Genomic DNA, 18,705 nt, shown 5'->3' on the forward strand with positions numbered 1-18,705 from the left:
TAATACCAAGGGAGAGAAGTTAAAAGTTTTGCTGCAATGAAAAATGTGCCTACATCAGATTTGCTGATCCCCTTTTATGAGCTGGAAAATCTCAATTAGGTCACCTCAGAGTCTTCTGTCTTCCAAGAAAATAGGCCCAAACTTCCTAACCCTGACCTCATAACCTAAATCCTGATAACCGGAATGTGTAGTTTGATCTCTTCCATACCTCCTTCTCAAAACCATTACATCATAAATGTTTTAAATGGTACATTTGGTAAAAGAGATATGCATAGCAAGGCTCTCCCATGAGTTATAGAAACTACTGAATCACTGGCAATGGACCGTTAGCCCAAGATGTCCAAAAGTTGCTATATTTTGAGGAAATTGACCAAATTCACCAAAATGTGGGAAGGTAGTACTTTGATCAGAATGTTGGATTTCCCATCTTCCTGGTGTTGGATCTGATGCTGGATCGCCTTGAAGAAAGTTGTATTGATATGAATTGCTGCACAGCATTCAATTTTGTGAAGGGAGATAGATGTCCTTTGTCTTAGTGTACATTCCGCTTTCTTGCAATGCCTCAGACAAAATTATTTTTAAGTGGTTGTTTAGCATTTCACAAGAAGAGCCTCGGCCCACCTGCCACCCCCTCCCCCCCACCCACCCCTCTTGAATTTAGTAATTTGCTGTATGAGGAAATCTAGGTGCAAACTGTATGCATTGTGCAATATTTTCGGTGTCATACATTTTCTGACCCTTGTGCTCTGAGACTGCTGGTCAGAGGCAGCGTGGGCACAGAAATTTTATGTAAATACCCTTGTTCTAAAACAGCATAGAACGTGTTGGGAATCATTCTAATTTATTATCTACTCTCGGGCTGTTTCTGACCAGTGGTTACAAGGCACAAGGGACACAGGGAAAGGCTCTGAAGCTGTTAGATCATTTATTGTTATATGACAATTTTGATGAATGCAGTTTCCCTCAAGCTTTACTTCTGACATTTCATTTCAAGTGATTTTATTTGCTGTGTTGAACCTTTTTTTAATCATTCTGTCTGTGAATCAATTATTCCTTGTTTTGTTTGCCCCTATAGAGCACAAATTTTTTGCCATCAAAATCCTGTAAAATATGACACATTTATCACAACTCTGCAGAATTTACTGCACAAGAATCTTTCATTATTTTATTTAGTATCTTGAAATACTGTCTAAGCCCAGCCACACATTAAAATAGCCTGTGTTAGTAATGCTGAGTTACATTAAAGCTGTTAATCTCTTATATTGTGCCTACTCTGTTTGACAAGTTTTCTTATTCTTTTCTGGTTTCAAGACAAGAGGATCAATTCCATTTTTCTGGTCGCAAAGGCCAAACCTCAGATACAAACCGAAGCCACAGATCAGCAAATCCATGAACCATGTATGTATCCTTAAAAAGTAAAATAAGTTATCCTGGAGCAAAGCAACCTGCCCATTGCATCCAGAAATGTTCTGATAGCATATATGAGGTCTAAGGGAATGGAGAGAGGGTTATGATAGAGGAGTTTAGGAGGGAAGGCTTCTGTGGAGTATAAACACTGCCATGGTCTAGTTTTGCCGATTGCCCTGTTTCCATGCTGTAATGTTCTATATAATTGTTATTGAGGTTTGTACCAAAGTTGCATTTCAGAGGCCGTAAATTTATCATTTATTTCTTTTGGTGAACTTGCAATTGGTAGTTTTTTTTTACGTGTGCCCGCTTGGAAAATCCATTTTATAAATGATATGATGTAGCTAAAAGTTTCAGTTGTCTTTTTGCGGATCATCTAAAAAGTACCCACCAAATCATATTTTAGAGAAACTAAGCACCAATCCAAGACTAGGATGTACCATGTGCCTCAGGCGGTACTCAAGGATATTACTTCTTTAGGATAACAAAACTGTTTGCAATCATAATTTAGGTTTGTCATCAGTACAGAGGAAACATAATTTGCAATATTTACAAACTAGGTGTGAAGAGGCAATTGCAACTTATCAAGTCACCAAAGTGTGAAATGTCTGGAGAACAAAACACCACCTCCCCAAAAACTGTCTAATTCACTCATTCTATCGGCCTTTGGAAAAAGTCGACCTTTCAGGCTGATTGGGAAGTTTAAATTAGCACTCTCTTGTGAACCTCAAAGGTTAGAATCCAGTGATAAGCAGTACTTTTCGTATTTGTTTAGTTTATACAGATTATAATAATAATATTTACATAGAAAGAGCAGAAAAAGGCTCAGAGTCCCATTGAGTCAACTCCCAGGATAGGTGATTGCTTTTGATTTGAGGTACTGTATAGTTTAGTGAAGCATTTTAGTGATTTTTTTTAAAAAAAAAGGCTTCACAGGATCTTTTTATTTCTGATTTCAGATGGATGGGTTTCAAAGGCATTTTGACTCTCAGATTATTAGCTATGGGAAGCAAATGGCAGTAAACTTGGTATGATTTATTTTTCTTATCAAATGGCATCCTAAAAAGATCATCTGTTTGGTTACATTTGATAAAAATGGATTGCAGTTTGACATTTGTATTATTACTGATTTACAGGTTGATCAGAAAGGTCCAGAGAAAGGCCTGGAGCAAGCCTATTCCAAAATGATTGCAAGCTTGGCGAATGTGATGGTTAAGTATGTTTCAGCAGGATTATTTACATAGCTTAATGCTACTCATGTCCCAGCTTTTGGGGGCTGGGGGATAGGTGCACAGAGAGAGTACATTATACATCAGATTGAAATAGCTTCCACGGTATTTAGACTGTCAAGGAAGAGTTTCACTTAAGAATCCCAGTCTGATATAGAGTGAGCAGGTTCTATATTAATATACATCATGCTGTGTCTCATGATAGTATCCTAATATGGCTGGACACATCTGTAAGTAGGTAAGACTCCCTCAAACTATCTCGGACATGCATTTGGGGACTGCAGAGCCTCACTAGTGCCTTTTGGCTTTTGAAAATAGCCAAAGTTGAGTACAAGTTATGTAGCACCAAATGTTCAATTTGGTTTTTCAGTGATTGGTCAGCTGGAAGATCAGGTATTCATTGCATCAACTTGCAGACCCCTCCCTCCTGTTTATCCAATGTGACTGACTGACAGTTCATTGAGATGGAAATGTCTGGCGAGGTTAGACAGATTGCTCTGAGGAGTTAAGATATGCAAGTTCTCCAGCATCATCAAAAGACAATTGGCATGGGCATTGATGTGGCTTCAGATAGAAAGTGGTTCATCTGTGACAGTAAAAGTAAACTCCTTCCAAGTTTGTAAGAATTTTTGGGTTTGATAGCAACCAGTCAGATCTCTGGAAAGAGTCTTGGATTTGTTCTCCAACTTAGGAATCTTTGCTTTCTCTTGATAGAAGTTTGGAGGTCGGTGTCTGAAATGGAAAGGATGTTGATAGGAAATCTTCTTTTGGAGGAGTGGGAGAGGCAGAATGGATGTCCATTCTGTCAGAACATTTCTTTGAACTTCCTGAAGGAAGTGTTATAAAAAGGAGACGGTACCTAAAGCTTATGTCACTTCTGTTGAGGACTTCTGAATATTTGAAGTTGACACTGACCTGCTTCCTTCCTTGAAATTTGTTTGTAGTTGTGAAAGGTGTACATTTCCCTCAGTAATATCTTCAAGTGTTCTTAGATCAGCTATACTTTATATACAGCAAATAGGTTAGATTCAGTTAAAGTCTATTTTTAATAATCCTTAATGTTCTATTAAACCCAATTTGTTTAAAGCACAGTATGAACAGCGATTTTATTTACATAACACTCATGGTGTAGGCCATTAGTCACTCTAGAGTATTGTTCCTGAGGTGTCAGATCAGCTCATTAATATCCTGTGGGTCTTCATAATGTACTCACAAGATAATCATAATTGTTTCTGAAAAAATTCAGTCAAAATCCTTCAGTAATCACTGTGCTGCTCCTGTTTTACAGATACCACGCATTTGACTTCCACAAGGAGTGCAGCCGTATGAGGTGGGAACGGCTTCAAATTCTCTTAGATCAAGTAGCTGAGCAGCAGGATGAATTTGGGTAAGGTGTGGTTTCTGTTTCCAAACATCCCATTAGTGCATTTACACACACATCTGTTAATATTATAAATGTTAAGAAACTTTAAAGATGTAGCAAAATTTGTTGTGGTTTTTCCCCCCAAAATAACAGTGAAACCAATCACTGATTTTGTGCTCACTTTGGACAAAACAATTGCACTTTCTCTTACCTTTAAATGTTTTACCTGTTCACTGTTTAATGATGAGCTAGTGGAGGCTTGGGGGTGAGGCGGGGCACGTATTAGGAGAGGGGGCCAGTTTTAGAACTAGATGCTGCCCAAGGGGTAAAGGAAATGCTTCTATACATTTTTCATAGAAATACAGGTTTAGTGCAAATGATCGCACCTAAAATGCTACTTGTTGCAATACATTGTTAAAATTTTCATAAATGCACTTAGTATTCCCCCGACTAAAAAATTAAATGACCCATTGTGAAATTGAGTCAAGTTACATAATGAGCTCTCTGAATTATTTAAATCATCATACTGTGACAATGGCAAAGTATTCTGAAGTATTCTATAAGCTTCCAAAGGGAACTAGATAAATATCTAAAAAGGATTAAATTACAGGGGTATGGGGAAAGGGCAGGTACAATGGACTGAAATGATTGTTCTTAAAAGAGCAATGATCAGCCGAATGGCCAGCTTCTTTGGTGTAAATTTCTATGTTTCTATTGATAGATGACACTTACAACTTTCATCTGTTCAGTGATGCTTGCTATAGCTATTATAGTACCTGTATCACAGCCACCGTAGATACCCACTTCTCTCAAAATACCTTACATTTGATTTTTGTTAAAGTTATTTTCTAGTGGATTCCGAAGGGTCGATTCTGTTGCAACAGGAAGGAGTTTTCCGGACCAATTGCATTGACTGCTTGGATCGGACAAATGTGGTGCAAAGTTTGATAGCCCATCGTTCCGTCCAGTCACAGCTTCAGGTGAAGGCCCTTTACAGGAGCAGGTTGCTCCTTTCTGACTATTTGATTGGTTGAATGAAATGTTTCTTTTATTCAGGAATACCAAAATGTTTACAACAATTGGTCAAATAGGAGCCTCAGCACAGGCCTACATTCAACAACAACAACAAAATTACATTTAGAGAGCGCCTTTCACGTCGGGAGGACGTCCCAAAGTGCTGAACAGTCAGGTGTCGGGGCCCGAGCATGAGGGAGAGGTGGTGTAGGGGTGAGGGAAGGCAGAGAGGTGGGAGGGTGACCAAAGGCACGTTCGAAGAGAAGGGTCTTGAAACCGATCTTGAAGGAGGCAAGGGAGGAAGCGAGGCGAAGGGACCATTGGATGGATTTCTTGCTTCTGGTGAGCCCCAAGTAACTGTATCTACGATATATGTATTTATTCTGAAATCCCACTTGTCGTGTTCCTCTGGAGTTCTGTTTTCATTCACTTAATGCAGGACTGAAGCAAGTAGGGGGAGTTTAACATCTGAAATAGATGCACCACCGACAAGCCCTGTATTCATTAACAATCATTTAATGTCCTATCAGTTATTACTGGAAGCAATGTTATGATCAATTACAGTTTGAGATGGTATGGAGAGAACAGACTGACAGCTTGCAGTAAATCAAGTTTAAATTAATGTAGTGGATCCTGTGCCTACGGAAACGTGGGTCTTTTGAGGTGAAGTAAACACCCGAATTATTTCAAATCCGCTTTCTAGTAAAGTGAAATGTGAGACCAAAGCATTTGATACTCCTGAGGCAGTTTTGAACTTTTAAAATTTATGAACACCACAGCAATCCAGAGGGAAGGAGGAAGGGAACAGTAGAGATTCAGTCTTCACCAAGAAACTTTAGGCTATTTTTGTCCTTTCCTCTTTTGAAGGGGCTATTCTTTCTGAGGTACGGCGCCTACTGGCTATTCTTCACTTAGAAGCTGAGATAGCGAGTGTTGGCAGGTGCAATGCAACCAATTCTGATTCTATTCTCACTTGACGTCCACAACCTTGCAAAACCAGCAGGGGCCACTGGATAGCAATCAGGCGGTGGAGCCCTGGCTGATATTATACCAGAGGCTATGGTTGTATTTGAGCAGTTTTTATGATTGTGGCAGTCGGGATCAGACACAAGATTCAACAACTGCTTTCTCCACCAAAGATTTTCTTGCAAAGTGAGGCTGCCCCTGTGTCATGTCAATGCAAACAATGTAAGATTTGCTCTCGTTATAAAAGGATGACTTAACTTCATGTCTGATTAAACAAATTCACCTGAGTGCGGAAGCCTTTGGTAGTGAAGAATAACTGGAGAGTGTAAGGTTTCAGGGAACAATATCAGAATGCAAGATTGCATACAAATGAGAATATCCTGATATTAGAAGCTATTTATTATAAAGGGAATGGACAGCTGCATATGTTTACAAAGCAATAATCCAATTGAGGTGTTCAGGTGATAAAACTGCACAAGCATCACTTCACAGTCTTATAGGGTTCTGATTCCTGCAGTAAATTGTTTCCCTGAAATCAGTGGAGTAGTGTTTTTCCATGAATTTTGCCAGTAGCAGCTGTGTTGCACAGAAGGTGCATTGTGTTGTTGAAATGGATGATGTTCGAGGATCAGTGGTTGTGACGCACAAGTTTGAAAAACAATTTGCAGTTGATTTTACAGGATTTTAATGTAAGAGTCAATCAAGTGAACACTGTTGTATATATTCTGGTTCATTATCAGTGATAACTCGAGTACTGTTATTGCACATTTCTATGATGCTATTATTTGAAGATTCTGAGTTTACCAGTTTTATAAGCTAGATCCTGTTCAAAGCGTTTTTTAAAAAAGTTGTTTTATATTTTTCCTTTTTCCTCCTTTTTTCTGTTTCTCTCCAAAAGGTAGCAGTTTAATTTGAAGTAGGGTTTCACACCTGGCAATGAGCCTCTGATACCAAACCCCAAGTGTCCATACTTCATTTGCTGTCAGAATATTTAATTCCATGGGGAATCAGAGATAGGTCTGATTCCCTCTGTATCTGCACTTTCCAGTGGTGCTTATTGAATATTGATCAGGTGTGAACCGCCTGCTCCCCCAACTCCTACCATTCAGCACTACTTCACCTGAGAATAGCTAACCCAACACAGGCCAGAGACTGATCCTGAGTCTTGCCTAGCTGGTATAGTTCAATATTAGCCATTTATCCACTGATTCATAGGGTGGGCCAATAGAAAATTGTGAAAATGTTTGCCATAAATTGCAGAGCATTTGGCAGAATATTGCGGAAAATTGCGGATGTTTGGCTGGTGCTGTTGAGAGACGCATTTTGTGAAACAACCTGAATTAAAACTATAGGCATATATTTCCTGAAAATGTAGCTATGTTTAAAATACTAAAATTGTTAATGTAAATAGTACAGCACTTACCAAGAATTTGTCGCAGGAGCTCAGTTTTGGCCGGGCGTCGAGCAGGTACATGGCAGTAGTGTCATGCAGATGGCATTTCTATTGTGGGTCCCTCACAATAGTGAGCGAAGCTGATTTCCCGCTATTTCTACGATCCCAAAACTCCCCGCGCCGGGCACCTGCGACCAGAGCCGCTGCACCACAGTAGCAGCAAACACAGAGGCCCGGGGCCTAACACACTGTGTACAGCTTTGTAGCGGAGGAGGGCGTGTGTAGCGGAGGGGGTTGTGTGGGACAGATTCCACTGAAAAAGTGAGGACGCACTTTTCTATTGGCCCAGGTCACAGGGAAGTTTTGTGTGTATTTTAAAGCATAGAAAGTTTATCCCAAAATTAATTCTAAGTATATTACAAATATCTAACAGTTAAGCAATTATTGCTTACAAACTAAATTAATGAAACATTTTTTTCTCTCTGCTTTAGAGAATTGGAGTTCTTCATGTTGGCCAAAGAATAGAGGAACAAGCAGATTTTGAAAAGATTTACAAAAGTTGTGAGTTCAAATTCAATTTTCAATAATTATTTTATTGATTGTTAATAGAAACCCCCAATTGTTATAAATGTCCATTTTTGCTGGCTAATGTTCTGGAGCTCAGTGGTGATTTGATTTGTTCACAGCATGGGCTGATAATGCGAACGCATGCGCCAAGCAGTATTCTGGAACTGGGGCCTTAAAGACTGACTATACAAGGTAATTATCTTTGAGCTTTAATTTTGAGTGCAATGGTTAGATTGCCCTTGTATCAGAAGCAAAATGAATTTGGTTAGGCAAGAACCGAGGTTAAGGAATATTATCTCTGAATGGCATTTTGCCGTTTTTTATTCCATAGGATTCATAGCTATACATGAAATGACTACCAGTGAAGTGACTTAGCTTGCACTCATCCACCAAATAAATCTCTAATAAACAATTTTAGTTGAAGCAGCTTCAATTGCCATTTTTTGAGGTCATGTGGGATTCAACTAACTTCTGATAAATTGAACTGGACCTTGGAAAAAAATGATGCTTTCATTAGCTTGCGAGTTCACATTCTAAGTCAGGACTTTAAGCTCATTTATAGTCTAGGCCAGAGGTCTCTAACCAGTCGATGGTGATTGACTTCTTAGAGTGTCAAGACATGGCCAGTCAAACACCTGTAGCAATCCAGGCAAGTCCACGCCAAATCAATATCTTGTTTCCAGTAGCTACCGAGCAGCGATACTCATGTCGTAGCCGTAAATGAAGAAAAATTCAATGGAGCTGCCGTCTTTTGGATGTGGTGATAAACTGAGGTTCCGGCAGATAATTTGTGTGTCTTAATCACTGACCCAGAAATGTGGTGTCCAACATGTTAATTGCCCACTATTTTCTGAAAAGCTTTACTGACACTTGAGTAAGGGATTGGGAGAAGGATTTATTTGTAGCTGCAGAACCTTCTGTTCACATGTTAAACATAAAGATAATAATAAATATATAATTTTTATCATAAACGTTAAAAAATTGTACATGACTAATTGCACTGACTTTGTATAAAACTAAAATACTAAACTATAATCAGTTGAGTTACTCACCAAATAGTTTTCTTATTCTCTCTTGAATGCAAAGCAGAATTAATTTCTCAAGGTTTACCGTTGGTTCCTGGACGAGGCCAGTAGGATGTCACCATGCTGCATGAGAGTCTCTGATGATGTTGACATTGGAGTCTATACTCCTTGAGTGATTTGAAATTGGCTCAGTGTGGCTCACTTGATAGCACTCTCACCTCTTGAACAAAAGGTTGTGGGTCCAAGTCCCACGTTGGGTCTTCAACAACAACAACAACATCAAATTACATTCGTATAGCGCCTTTCATACTACAGTGATGGGGGATGGGGCTGCATTGCTGGAGGTGCTGTCCTTCAGATGACACATTAAACCAAGGTCCCATTAGCCTGATTCCATAGCAGGAATTGACTATATTTTTGTTGGCGAAATATGTAATGCATGTTAAGCATCAATGATACTACTCGCCGACATCATTAACCTCTCCCTGTCATCTGGCACTGTTCCTTCCCCCTCAAAACAGCCACTATTGCCCCAACCTTGAAGAAACCTTCCCTCGACCCTATCCAGCTACCGGTCCATCTCAAATCTCCCCTTCCTATCCAAGGTCCTTGAGAGAGCCATTACCTCCCATCTTCGCCCTTTCCTCTCCTCTCACTCCCTCCATCAACCCCTCCAATTGGGTTTCCGTGCTGCCCACAGCACAGAGACTGCTCTGGTCAAGGTCACAAACAACATCCTGACCATGTGTGACCAGGGCTCCCTCTCCCTCTGCCTCCTGAGGCTCTCCTGATTGGCTCGCGCCAGCGCCTCCACCCTCAGGCGCTGGCAGCATCAGCCTCCATGGCTGCACACTCAACCTCACTGAGCCAGTCAGGAACCTGGGTATCTTGTTTGACCTTGAACTGTCTTTTCTCCCCCACATCCGCGCCATGACCAGCACTGCCTACCATCACCTCTGCAACATTGCCAGACCCCGCCACTGCCGAAACCCTCAGTCACACATTCGTCATATCAAGGCTCGATTACGGGAACTCCCTCCTCATCGGCCTTCCCAACTCTTCCTTTCACAAGCTGCAGATCATCCAAAACTCTGCAGCTCGTATACTCTCACGTACCAGGTTCTGTAACCTTATCACTCCCACCCTCGTCCGACTCCACTGGCTCCCCATCCCCCAGAGGTTCGAGTTCAAGATTCTCGTCCTCACCTTTAAGGCCATCCATGGCCTTGCCCCCTCCTACCTCTCTGACCTGCTGACTCCCTACCAACCTGTCTGCTCCCTCCGTTCAGCGGGCTTCGGCCTGCTCCATGTCTCCCACCCAACCATCGGTGCCCAGGGTTTCAGCCTCTCTGCCCCCACACTCTGGAACTCCATCCCACGGTCCCTTCGCCTCGCTTCCTCCCTTGCCTTCTTCAAGGTCGGTCTCAAGACTTCTTCAACCGTGCCTTTGGTCGTCCTCCCACCTCTCTGCCTTCCCTCACCCCCACCCCTACCCCATGCTCGGCCCCAACACCTGACTGTTCAGCGCTTGGGATGTCCTCCGTACGTGAAAGGCGCTCTATAAATGTCATTTTGTTGTTGTTGTATAATAACCATTGATGCTTAACATGCTTCGTCACTTGCCTGCATCTTTCACAGGACTGGGAAGAGGACCAACTGGGGTCTCTTAATGGATGGTTGGAACTCAATGCTAAGATATTACAAGAATAACTTCTCTGACGGATTCAGACAGGTAATTGGAGCTTTATTATATTTGTTTAAAATGGCTGTTGATCCGTGATACCTATGATTGCATGTTTAAAAGGAATTATATACTTTTTTAAATATTTGTAACAGAAAATATAATTGTATGTATTTCACTTGATTCAAGTCTGGCCTAAGGCTTTTCTGGCCTAAATAAGTTGTGCCTTACTGGGAACCTTTCCACTAAGAGCTGAGTGTGCTTTATGCCCTTTGAATAATTGGAAGTGAGGAGCTTTGTTGCACTAAATTTGAAATGAATACAGTTTCCTTTCCTGAACTCATTTGGGGGTTGTGTGATTTTAAAGCAGTCTCAACTACCATCTGCTTCTAAAAGATGGTGCCTTCAAATAAAAAAATCTTGAGAATATTTGCCACTCTGGTCCCTCATCATATGCTGAAAGTGATATCTGACACAGTCCCAATATTCTACTCAAGTCTTTCATTTAGTTCAGTGCCTGTGAAATGAGATCTAGTATTCAGTATAATGCTTTAGGTGATGCAAGGCTCAAATGGCAATCTTATAAGCAATTTCTTTCAATGAATTAAGGTAATTGCTGATCAGATCGAAGTTTAAGCATAACACAAACAAAAACATCAATTAAAACTTGAAATTCTCCATGCAGAGTTGAAGTAATTGATACTTTAATAATAATCTCTTTTAAAAAAGGGCAGGAAGAAATCGGATTAGAAACGAGATTGAATGTTATAAGGATAAGCAGAGGGAAGAGAGCTAATAAAATGCTGTGCGGAACATGATAGTTTTTCAAGCTGCTGAGATCATGGAAATATTCACCAATTGGTTCAGGATTAATGATGTAATCGTGTATGGGTATAGGAAACAACAGTATGTGCTTCCTGTGGTACCAAACTTGTCCTGTGATTCCCGTTGCCTTTGAGACATTCGTCCCATTTGAAAGGTACTATACAAGTGCAACGTATATTAAATGTAAGGAATTTCTATAAATTCATGACTGGGAATTATCTGCTGGCTCAACATATTTTCAGATGTGATAGTGACAGATTGTCTGGTTGGTAATATATTCAATACTTTATTGCTGTTCTAGGATTCAATAGACTTGTTTCTTGGAAACTATGTAGTGGATGAGACCGACACAGTTGTTCTTCTACAAGACCAAAAAGAGTGGAGGTATCTGGCGGTGAGTTTTGCATTGGTTGTTTATTTTCATGAATATATTTATTATTGAGCACGGATCGAGTTTTCTTAAATTTGAACCACGTTCATGCAAACTTGTAGTTAATATACTTTGAATCAATACAAAAAGATATATTTCTGAAGGTTCAGTTAATTACTTTTGTGTGTGTGTTTTTAATGTGAAGATGCTTGCCATAACCTAAAACATATGTGTTGGTCTGCTTAACTGAGCTTTGCAGTGTAAAGCATGAGGTCAAGCATTGTAATGCCACTTTATATTCTGGTCAGTGTGCTGGAGGCAGAGTGTAATGAAAGGAGTCTGATTTTCCTTGCAGACGTTCTGCTATCTCCACATAAGCGAGTAATGAAATCTTCTTAATGACCTCTACCCGGATGGAATTAGAATGGGGAAATACCTGGGAGCAAAGTCTCCTGAACAGCAGATCTGCCCTATTGTATTATTTCACTATTAATTGATGGGGGAGAGTGGGGGAGAGGAACTTTTAAAGGTCTCGTGCCTGTGCATTGCATAGTATATGATTGCAACTGTGCCTGGGATTTTTAATTATAAAAGCGGCAGCTGTACTAAAGAGCGACACTCAAATGTCAGCACCTCCGCTTCTTGGTACTTTGGCTGCTGAGGTAACCCTCAACTCTCTTTTCTTCCCCACATCCAAGCCATAACCCGTTCTGCCTTCCCTCACCTCCGTAACATCACCTGTCTCCACCACTACCTCACCCTTCAGGCCGCTGAAACTCTTGTTCATGCCTTCATCACCTCCAGGCTCGACTATGCATACGACCTGCTTGTTGGCCTTCCCAACTCCTCCCTCCACAGGCTGCAGATAATCCAGAACTCTGCAGCCCGTGTCCTCTCCTGCACCAAGATCCGTGACCCCATCTCCCCCACTCTCGCCTGACTCCATTGGCTCCCTATCCTTTAGAGGATCCAGTTCAAGATCCTGATCCTCACCTACAAAGTCCTCCATGGCCTTGCCCCACTTTACCTCTGTGACCTCCTAACCCCCTACCAACCCGCCCGTTCTCTCCACTCAGCCAGCTCTGGCCTGCTCCACATCCCAAGACCCACCCGCCCCACCGTTGGTGGGAGAGCCTTCAGCCACTCTGCCCCCAACCTCTGGAATTCCACCTCCCAATCGCTCCGCCTCGCCCCCTCCTTAGCCTCCTTCAAGTCCTGCCTCAAACCCTCCTCTTCGACCATGCCATCAGCCACCCCCCTTCCCCTCCCCTCCCTTCGCCCACCCTGACCCCAGCTCGGGTCTGAAATGCTGTACACTGTCCAACGCCTTGGGACGTCCTCCCGACGTGAAAGCCACTGTACAAATGTAATCTTCTTGTTGTATAAAAGCAGCAAAAACTTTTGGTTCAAAGAGACAGTCAGACTGAAAACAATTTACATAATTACTGATTCCAAGAAGTAGCTATACAATTTCTCAGGGTGGCTGGAAATGCACGTTTTCAAATATGAAACGAAGCTGCATATATACTGTTGTATAACTTTCCCTACTTGTTTCTTTCTCAGCTGCCGATAATCATGGTAGTGGCTTTCTCTATGTGTATCATCTGCCTACTTATGGCGGGTAAGTAAACTTTTTGAAATGTCGTATTACTTTGAAATGCACTTAAGTTAAATTAAATTATCCAGGCATGTAAACTGGAAAATTCTATTTCTCCTTTGAAGTGTTGCTGGATCTGTTTTGGCCTGAAATACATTAACTGTTTGACCTGCTCCTTCATTGATGTGGTCAATGCAAACCTGTGTGGGATATGTCTCACATTGGGCTGAATCCTGGTTCTAAAAAACAGCATCTCAGACAATCGGACAAGCCACAACAAATAATGCTTGTCTCCATTCCAGAATGGACAGATTTGATGTAGGTGGAGGAACCAAATCACTTTACTAAATCAAATACCTAAGAAAGCAGGCAAAATCAAGAGAGAAATAGAGAATTAGATGGTAATAGCAAAAATGGAATATGGTAGGAAGACAGAGGCAACACGTAGAGCAATATTAAAGCAATTAGAATGGGGGTGGAGGAGAGGGAACAGGGAATTCTATGAATGGGCAAAGTTGTAAGAGTTAGATGGATTTTACATTTTAATTATTTGTTTAAAAAGATCACTACTTCTTTTGATAACTGCTTTGGAAATGCTGATGACAGACCAGCCTAATCTGGGGGAAGGATTCTTCCAACTCGGGCTCCTGTTAACACTGCAAGATTTTCGTTGGTCAGGCGGGTGTCTGACATATAGAGAAACCCATCGCCATGCTTAACAGTAACCAAACCAAGCTGAGATTTCCATGCATCCCACCTACACATGGAAATCCCTGTGTTAGAAATGAAAGGCTGCATTCTCTCCCCGGAGGGTTACATCCTGCTTAGCACTCTGGGGTACTGAGGACCGGATTACTGGGACCACCTCAGACCTTTGACTCATTTCTGACATCCCATTGCCACGCATGTCACCCTGTAGCCAGTTCATCTCCCAAGGAGATCCCGGGTTACTTTTCCCTCCCCCACCAAAGGAGGATAGTCACTAGTCCCAGCTGGACAAGAGGCAGGAAGCTTGTCAGGAGTTTATCTCAGTGGCAAACTATTCACTTTTAGCTGTTTAAGCTCCCAACAATACCCAACACACATTTTGGGATCCTCAAGAGTCATGGCTGTCACCAACCTGAGCCTAATACATTTGAAAGTTAGTTAAGCAGGGTGCATCCCTCCAGGGAGAATGTACACTCCATTCCAACCAAGAGAAATTTACATTCGCAGGTGGTGTGCATATGTGGAACTTTGTCTGGTTTGAATATTCTTCAGCATGGTCATGGGTTTCTGCGTGGGTCAAACACTTAGCTGACAAAAGAAAACATTTTTTTAAAAATTCTGTGTTTCAGGTACTGTTAAATACAAAATCAATACATCCATACTTGCTAGCTTATCGTTTGTTTAAAAAAAAGTCAGTTACAATTTTAAGTGTGATCTTTCATACATTTTCTTTGGTCTTGATATTAGGTGACACCTGGACGGAGACCTTAGCTTATGTGCTGTTTTGGGGAAGTGCAAGTTTTGGAACTGCAGCCATCATCCTCTTCAATGGAAAGGAATTTGTTGATGCACCGAAGCTGGTACAGAAAGAAAAGGTGGACTGAATGTGTACCTGTGGAAAGCAGCTTGGTCAAGATTCTGCCCCAATGTGGAGGGTCTACTGACCTGCTTTTCACACCAAACATGTTGTTCTTTTTAAAGAAGTTTGATTTCTACGAGTGAAAATAATGGTGGTGGAGTGCAGTCAGGCTCCGATCGTTCAGCCTTAGCCATGATTAATGTTCTTTTTGTCATTCTGACCGTTTTTTCAGAATCTCACTAATGAAACAACAAAATTTGTTCTTCATTCCATCTTTCTATCTTGACAGCTGAATTTGAGGTCCAAAATGTTAGCAAACATGGTATCAGTGTTTAAATGCAACAGGTGTATTTTTTTTTCCCCACTCAGCTTCTCTGTATATATCATGAAATAGATATCTAGCAATAACACACTTGCGAGTGATGAGTTATTGCCTCCATACTTCAATTTGCTGAATTTAAGGTTTTATATAAATGCCTGCATGACCTCATATGTCTTCAACAGTTTGATGCATAAAGCTGCTGCTTCACATCTTTAGTGCGAACATCTGTTAGCAATAAAGGTAACTTGAATAGTTGGCTGTAATTTACATGCAAAATTGTACAGTGAATTTTAGACCAATATGAAATTTATATTATGTTACAGGATCTACTGTATAGCTTGTTTTCTCCAGTTGTGCATTGTTGCTATTTTCTTTTTATTGATTACAATATAATTGTGGAGTCTTGTAGCTCAGTGGTTAGAGCACTCGCTTTGCAAGCGAGAGACCTGAGTTCAATTCCAGGCAGAGCGAAACCTTGGGCAAGTTTCCTTACTCCACACTGAGCCTAATAATAATCCCTCCAAAACCAAAAACAATAATAAATTGGTCATTTTCAATCTACGACTGTTTGTAGGACATTGCTGTGCGCAGTTGGCTGCCGCGTTCGCCCACAAATATACAGTCAATTCACTTTACAGTGTGTTCTGTGAAGCGCTTTGGGACGTCCTCCCGACGTGAAAAGCGCTATATCAAATGCAAGGATTATTATTATTATTATTATAATTCTACCATAGTTGAAGTGTTTATCAGCTCATAGATGAAATATAATTTTGCTAGTCAATAGAATACATCTCCAGCGTACATTTACTAGGCTCCGCTATTACCTTTTTATTACAGAATTAAGATAATATTTAAAAATCTGACAAACCTGTCATAATGTTCATAATGGAGCAGTTTGTGAGTTAAGTGTGATTGGTAAAATAATGCACTCTGATTCACCTTTTCCCAAACACTGCCTAGTTTTGTGAGCATTTTTAAAAAAGAACACATTTAAATAGATTTATAGAGCGCCAATGAATTGCAACAGACACTACCAACCGTTATGCAGTTCGTCCCGCTGGAGTTGCAGATTTGGACTGAAAATGTACTGAAAGCAGCAACCTTGCAAAACGCCTTCAAATTGTTGTGCAATCATTGAGGGTTGGTAAAGGGTGATTTAATCAGTGTATTCATAAATGGAGAACTAGAATTGTCTTTCTGAATGGAACTAAGGAATCTACTTGTATCAGATTAGCTCAAACTTTTACCTGTAAAAGCAGTGCAAAATACTATTATTATTTATACAAGTGAAACTGTAATCGGTTTTCTAACTATTTCCATTCCATTGTTATCCTGCTGTCTTTTTTTTGTTTTGTGTTCCTTTTGGAGTAAAGAATAATAAAATCCGAATAAGTATAAAACGTTTCTAATTTTCTTCCACTTTACACATTACAACACCTGCAATCTTCAGTTTACGAACGTAAGTTCAGTTCAGTGCAATACATAATTACTCCATATTGTTGCCCGAATTATTGCTGTAGAGGCTGCTTGTTATTGGTGAGTTTTCTGTACCAGGGAAATAACGCATTGGTCATCTCAGCCTAATTTTCTTCAGGAGAGCTCACACCTTGGAGGGATTATTCAGAAGTGACCAGGACACCGTTAATTATGTCTAAATTGCAAAGATATGATTGTCAAAATAAACTCATTTGCAGGATTACAAAAATAAAATATTAGCTGGAGTTACCACGTCATAAGTTGCGTCTTGTATCCACATCCTCTGCTTGAAGGAGTTCTTCATGAACTCTATTAGATCTATTACTAGCTATCTTATACATTTAGGTGATTTAGCAACCTTGAAAAACGACTTCAAGTTGTTGTACAATCATCGAGGGTTGTAACGGGTAACTTAATCAGTGGATTCATAAATGGAGAACTAGAATTGTCTTTCTGAATGGAACTAAGAAATCTATTTGTATCAGATTAGCTCAGACACCACTGACTGAATAGCCTACCCTGCCGACAAAAATTGTACAACTGTATATTTTCTGTGATATTGTCTGAACTAGAGGGCATCAATTCAGGATAGTTAGCAAACAAGCAAATGAGGAGGTTAAGAGAAATATTTTCACAAAGTATTTAGGACATGGAATGCCCTACCAAGAGCAATGGTTGAGGCAGAATCTATATTAGCTTTCAAAAGGGAACAAGATGAATACCTAAAAATGAGTCAAATACAGGAGTATGGGGAAGGGGACTGGAACGGGACTGGAATAATTAAAGCACCAGCACAGACCCAATGGCCTTCTGTGGTTGTATCTGAATGTGCGTCTCATCCATGCTTTGGATGAGATTTTGAATCTGCATGTTCAACAGAACAATAACAATACCATTGCACTGCACAGAAGGAAAATGGAAGTTTCTCCCGGTGTCCTAGCCAACAATCACCCAAGATAAAATTGGTCATTCACTACATGTGGGACATTGCTGAGCACAAATTGGCTGCCGCATTCACCCACCAAAAAAAACACTTTACAGTAGGGTGACCATACTTCCACGATTTCCGGAGCCAGTCCCCAGATGAAGTATTGCCAAATTTGCCCTGTCTTGAGTTCAGCAACAAACTGAGGAAGAACAATAAAATTCTAAAACTCATCACAGAAATACAGCCATTAATCCAAGAAGCTTCTCCAGTACTGCCAGCATCAGGAATTGTGGTGAATTAAATTTGTTTTATGTGTCCCCGGATTTGGTTTAGAAAATACGGTCACCTTACTTTACAGTAAATCCTGTAAAGCGCTTTGGGACATCCTCCTGACGTGAAAGGCGCTGTACCAACAACAACAGTAAAAGTTGTATTTATATAGTGCTTTTCACATCGGGAGGCTGCCCAAGGCGCTGAACATTGAAGGTTTGCACCTGAGCTGGGGGTTGGAACCTAGAGGAGTGCAAGAGAAGGGGTGGAGGTGGGAGGATGACCCAAGGCACGATCAATAAGAAAGGTCTTGAGGTGGGCCTTGAAAGAGGCAAGGGAGGGGCCGAGGTGGAGGGGCTCCGGAGTGGAGTTCCAGATGCTGGGGGCAGAGAGGCGCAAACTCCAATGGTGGAGTGAGCAGGTTGGGGGACACGGAGTACTCCAGGGAACGCCGAGCGGAGGGGGTGGACAGGTTGGTAATGTTTTAGTAAATGGCAGAGTTAGGGAAAATCAAGACCATGGAGGGCTTTAAAAGTGAGGACGAGGATCTTGACCTCGATCCTCTGGGGGATGGGGAGCCAGTGAAGCCGGGCGAGGATGGGGGTGATCGGCTCCTGGAGCTTAGAAGAGGGCAAGTCAGTCATATTATCATCACATCATAACATTAACAATAATCATCATCATCATCATGTGGAGTCCTGCAGC

The 18,705-nt window shown here is 41.0% G+C and overlaps 1 protein-coding gene across 1 annotated transcript in view; it reads left to right on the forward strand.

Annotated features, from left to right (window-relative positions):
- The window catches only part of LOC103183929 (SAC1 like phosphatidylinositide phosphatase), a 58,509-nt gene extending 42,621 nt beyond the window's left edge, over positions 1-15,888 (forward strand). Inside the window, exons 10-20 of the mRNA XM_007901691.2 lie at positions 1,312-1,398; positions 2,367-2,435; positions 2,544-2,623; positions 3,925-4,023; positions 4,841-4,979; positions 7,864-7,933; positions 8,059-8,131; positions 10,603-10,696; positions 11,772-11,864; positions 13,404-13,461; positions 14,893-15,888. Coding sequence (XP_007899882.1) covers positions 1,312-1,398; positions 2,367-2,435; positions 2,544-2,623; positions 3,925-4,023; positions 4,841-4,979; positions 7,864-7,933; positions 8,059-8,131; positions 10,603-10,696; positions 11,772-11,864; positions 13,404-13,461; positions 14,893-15,029 — 999 coding nt within the window. The 3' untranslated portion in view covers positions 15,030-15,888. The remainder of the gene's footprint in view (positions 1-1,311; positions 1,399-2,366; positions 2,436-2,543; positions 2,624-3,924; positions 4,024-4,840; positions 4,980-7,863; positions 7,934-8,058; positions 8,132-10,602; positions 10,697-11,771; positions 11,865-13,403; positions 13,462-14,892) is intronic.
- The last annotated feature ends 2,817 nt before the right edge of the window (positions 15,889-18,705 follow it).

This window comes from Callorhinchus milii, unplaced genomic scaffold, assembly GCF_018977255.1.
Source record: "Callorhinchus milii isolate IMCB2004 unplaced genomic scaffold, IMCB_Cmil_1.0 Scaffold2, whole genome shotgun sequence".
Taxonomy (NCBI): Eukaryota; Metazoa; Chordata; class Chondrichthyes; order Chimaeriformes; family Callorhinchidae; genus Callorhinchus; species Callorhinchus milii.